Source organism: Nyctereutes procyonoides, unplaced genomic scaffold (assembly GCF_905146905.1).
Source record: "Nyctereutes procyonoides isolate TBG_1078 unplaced genomic scaffold, NYPRO_anot_genome, whole genome shotgun sequence".
NCBI lineage: Eukaryota > Metazoa > Chordata > Mammalia > Carnivora > Canidae > Nyctereutes > Nyctereutes procyonoides.
The window spans coordinates 7,982,565-7,987,009 of NW_026575043.1; the positions used below are offsets into that span (position 1 = coordinate 7,982,565).

General features: G+C 59.1%; 1 protein-coding gene across 1 annotated transcript; it reads right to left on the reverse strand.

Moving 5' to 3' along the window:
* Positions 1-232: 232 nt before the first annotated feature.
* ID4 (inhibitor of DNA binding 4) lies at positions 233-3,675 on the reverse strand. The gene is made up of 3 exons (XM_055323353.1): positions 2,770-3,675; positions 2,317-2,375; positions 233-1,763 (listed from the first exon to the last, which is right to left on the reverse strand). Exons 1-2 carry the CDS (start codon positions 3,205-3,207, stop codon positions 2,331-2,333), a joined length of 483 nt encoding a protein of 160 aa, XP_055179328.1. The 5' UTR covers positions 3,208-3,675; the 3' UTR covers positions 233-1,763; positions 2,317-2,330.
* Positions 3,676-4,445: the final 770 nt, after the last annotated feature.

Genomic DNA, 4,445 nt, shown 5'->3' on the forward strand with positions numbered 1-4,445 from the left:
CCACGTTACACACACAGTTTAACTATTTACAAAGCACCCAATTAAATCCTACTTAATTCTCTCTCACTCTAAAAATTCCATCTAACTGGTGTGCAAAGTACTGACCACATTAAATGCATCATGTTCACAGGCCCTGATGGTCCCTATCCAACCTAGAAAATACTGACTTCATTAAAGAGAAAAGGAAATCTTAAAAAATAAGTAGAGCGTTTTGAAGAAACGAGACCAGAAATCACAGTACAAGACAGATAAATCTACTTTAATATGCACATGTAAAAGTTACACATCACAAGAGATTGGACAGTAGTTTAGCCATAACTAACATAGCTATAGTGAAAATCATTTTTATAAAAAAATAATCTAGATGCGGTCATCAGAATTTTTGGTCTACTTAAGTTAATGTTTGAAGATCGACTTTTATCCCTGCTTGAAGGATTTGCCATTATGCCTTGTTTTTTTTCTTTTTCTTTTTTTTTTTTTTTCTCCCACTGTCGCCTATTAATATTCTTTGGAGGAAGGAAAGCAGAAAGTGTTCATTTCCAAGAGTTTGTCCTTTGGTAGCAAGCAGAGAACATTTTTCATTTCTATGATTTAAATAATCTGTACAGACATGAAACGTACGGACATTAAGCTTTAGTGTAAAATGAAGGATGATAAGCATTTTTTTTCCACTTTGATAAAACAGTAGATTTCATAAACTCCTTTAGGATCCAAGCATTTCCCCATCCCATATGCAAAACCATTCAGAATCCATTTTGACCTCAGTTAAAAAACAGAAAAGCAAACACTTACTCTTTATATATTACACTATCAAACCCTGTACTTAAGAACTGATAAAGTATATTCCCAACATGTATGCTTCAAATACAAAGATTTCAATCTAGGTTAAAGAAAACACATTTGAATGGACTCAGAGCAAGTTTATTTCGTGATTAAACATCTCATGCAGTCATGCAGGACCACTAGCTATAACGATTACTTCCGAGTCTATATATGACACTGGATAAAACAAAAACAAATTAAAAGCTAGGCCAAACAGAAGAGACATTCAAGATATCAGGAGCTCTGCAACGGAGCTGAAAAATAATTTTCCAAAAGAAATATTCCCATAGATTAAAAAAACACACACATAATATTTACAAAAAATATTTAATTAAAAATATCTTATAATTACAGTAGTCTATTAAAGCATATACTTTCTCACACTTATAGAACATCTCTATATATACATGGTATGAAATGTCACTCAGTTATCTATACAATATGTAACATTCTTGCAGGGAGAAGAAAGTTCCCCGCCCCGTTATAATCATCTATTTTAAACAATAGATGTCAAAAAAGAAATATCTACAATGCTCTTTTATATTAGTAAAGCTTCAAAACAAAAATTGAGCTCCTTGGTCACAAAGTAGGCTTCTAAAGTTGATTTACTCTTCATCTTCTATTTATCAGTCCTGTCACACTTAAGCTTAAAAGTTTAACTGCACCTCCGAAAACACAGAAATGTACATTTCACAGCGGTTATAAATGAAGAGACAAAAGAGAATACATATGCAGAATGTTTATGAACGTGCAAAAAAAAAAAGGATGGAAATTGTATTTTTCTCCCCCCCCCCCTCTTGGAATGACGAATGAAACGTTTCTAGGATTTGCTGATTTTTTTTTTTTTTCCTTTCCTTTCCTCGGGTGGCTTTTTCTGCAATTTCTGCTCTTTCCCCCTCCCTTTCTAGTGCTCCTGGCTCGGGCTCAGGCGGGCCGCACACCTGTGGAAGACGAATGAATAGAGGGGGTGTGTGAACCTTCCCGCTGCAGACTAGCTGGCGCCACCGACCAAACTCAAGACATGCTTGATCAACAACCCAAAACAAACCGCCAGGTCAGACGACACGACACCCTCGGCCCGCGGCCGGCCCGGCGGACCAGCAGGCGGCTGGCGGCTGGCGGCTGGCCCCGAGGAGCCGGGATCGGGATCCACTCCCAGGCCCCGCCGCATCCCGCCTTGCGGGCGTCAGACGGCTCGGGGCGTGGGGCGCGGGGCGTGGGGGGTGGGGGCGCGCGTCGGGCAGTTCCCACGCCCACGAGGGGCCTCCCTCGGAGGGGACGCGGGCGGTAGGGGCCCGCGGGTCACGGGAGGGGCCCGGGGGCGGCGGGGACCCGCGTCCCTCCAGAGCGAGCCCCCAACTAGTAAAGCGAAGTGCGGCGGCACCGACGGGGGATGCCACCTCCTCGGGGCCTGGCTCACACACTCCGGGGCCGGGGACGCGGCGGGGCCGGGCGTGTCGGGGCCCCGCGCCGGGGAGGGGGAGGCGCGCTCACCTGGCCCGCGCGGCTCAGCGGCACAGGATGCTGTCGCCCTGCTTGTTCACCGCGCCGGCCTGCAACAGCAACGGACACCGAGGCACAGGTTAGCGGGCGCGAGCGTCGCGCCCCGTACGCTCCTGGGCTTGTGCGCGGAAGCCGGGCTGGAGCGCCGACGCCCCCCGCCCCCCGCCCTCCCCGCGGGCGCAGGCTGGACTTGACAGCCCGGGATGCGCAGGGCCGCCCCCGCCCCCGCCCCGGTGCCGCCCCGGTGCCGCCCCGCGCTCCCACTCCCACCTGCGCTGGCCGCGCGGAGCCCGCCGCTGCCCCCCCCCCCGCCCCGGGCTCCCGGGGCACACGGGCAAGGCTGCCATCCCCCCCCCGCCGCCGCCCGGAGGAGGGGGAGCGCCCGCCTGCGGCCCCCCGCCTCCCGCCCCGCCTCCCGCCCCGGGCCGGCGTGCGGCCTCTCACCGGGTCGGTGTTGAGCGCCGTGAGCGGGGTCCGCGGCGGCGCGGCCGGACAGGTCCCCGCCGGGTGGTGCGGCGGCGCGGGCGGCGGCGGCTGCCTCAGCAGAGCCGGGTGCGTCTCCAGCGCCAGCTGCAGGTCCAGGATGTAGTCGATAACGTGCTGCAGGATCTCCACTTTGCTGACTTTCTTGTTGGGCGGGATGGTGGGCACGAGCCTCCGCAGGCGGCTGTAGCAGTCGTTCATATCGCACTGCAGGCACAGCGCCGGCTCGTCGGCCGCCGCCTCCGCCGCCTTGCAGCGCGCCGCCGCCGCCGCCGCCGCCGCCGCCGAGCCTCCGAGGCTGTGGCCGTGCTCCGCCAGGCAGCGCAGGGCCAGCTCCCCGCCGCCGCAGCCCGACGGCGCCTTGCGGCCCGAGGGGCGCACCGGGCTCACCGCCTTCATCGCGCGCCCCGCGCCCCGCGCCCTGCGCGAGCGGACACGCCGGCGCGAGCGAGGCAGGCGGGCGGGCGGGCGGGCAGGCAAGCTCCGGGCCCCCGCCCGCGGCCGCGGCCGGCTCCGCTCCCCCCGCTTTCGCGCCCGGCGCGCGCGGTCCGCGCTCGGGGCACCGCGGAGCTCCCGGCGGCCCCGCGCCCAACAACTGACGGCACGGCCGCTCCGGGCTCTGCGACGGGACCTCTGCCCAGGGGGCGACACTCGGCCGGGACCGAAAGGCAGGGGCAGAAAGCAGGAGCGCCGGAAGGGAAGCAGCCCCCGGGCGCCCTCGTCACCCCTCCGCAGCGCCGACTACAGCCCGGCCGCCGCCGCCGCCGCCGCCGCCGCCTCCTCCCCGGCTCCCAGGCGCGCCTCCCGTACGCTCTCGCCCCGCCGGCCGCGCAGCTGCATTTATAGAGCCGCGCGCCCCGGGGGCGGGGCCTGCACGCTGGCGGGGTCGCGGCGCGAGCCGAGCCGAGCGGAGCCGGGCCGGGCCGGGCCGGGCGCGCGGGCGGGTGCGCGGAGGGAGGCGGCGAGGGCGGAGGCTCCGCGGGGGGGTGGGGGGGGGCCGGGCGGCCCGAGCGGACCGGCGGGCGGGGGGCGGGGGCGGGGGCGGGGGCGGGAGCGGCCAGCCAATCGGGCGCGCGGTGCCACCTCGGGGAAGGACGCTCGGGCCAATGGGAAGGGCCCTCCGGTCGGTCCGCGCCGTGGTCGGGGCTCTGAGAGAAGCGAGCCGAGTGGGAGTCGCGCCAGGCTGGTGTGCGCCCCAGGGAGGGGCAAGACCGGGAGAAGTTCCCGCGGAGAACTGCGGCGGTGCGCGGCTGGAACCGCCGTCCCCCGGCTGAGGCTGAGGCTGAGGCTGAGGCTGAGGCTGAGGCTGAGGCTGAGGCTGCTGCGGAGCGCGGGGCCCGGGGACCCCCGGCCGCCGCCACTCCAGCCCGGGGCGCCGCGCCTCCCGAAGGACGCTGTTCCAGAAGGCGCGTTCGTCCTCTTCGGTATTTCCCCTCTCCGTTTCATTATTCGCCTTTACACAATCGCCGAAAAAGAAAAAAAAAAGAAAAAAAACCCATAATGATGGAATGGAATGTGCAGCCGTTCCGTTTTCCTCCTTCCTTCCTTCCTTCCTTCCTTCCTTCCTTCCTTCCTTCCTTCCTTCCTTCCTTCCTTCCTTCCTTTCTTTCTTTCTTTCTCTTTCTTTCTTTCTTTTC

What these genes read in the sequence shown, in the direction of transcription:
- ID4 (XM_055323353.1), bottom strand. Translation starts at nt 3,207, where the DNA reads ATGAAGGCGGTGAGCCCGGTGCGCCCCTCGGGCCGCAAGGCGCCGTCG. An exon ending in CGGCGCTCAACACCGACCCG is followed by an intron (nt 2,376 to 2,769) that starts GTGAGAGGCCGC and finishes TTGCTGTTGCAG; the next exon opens with GCCGGCGCGGTGAACAAGCA.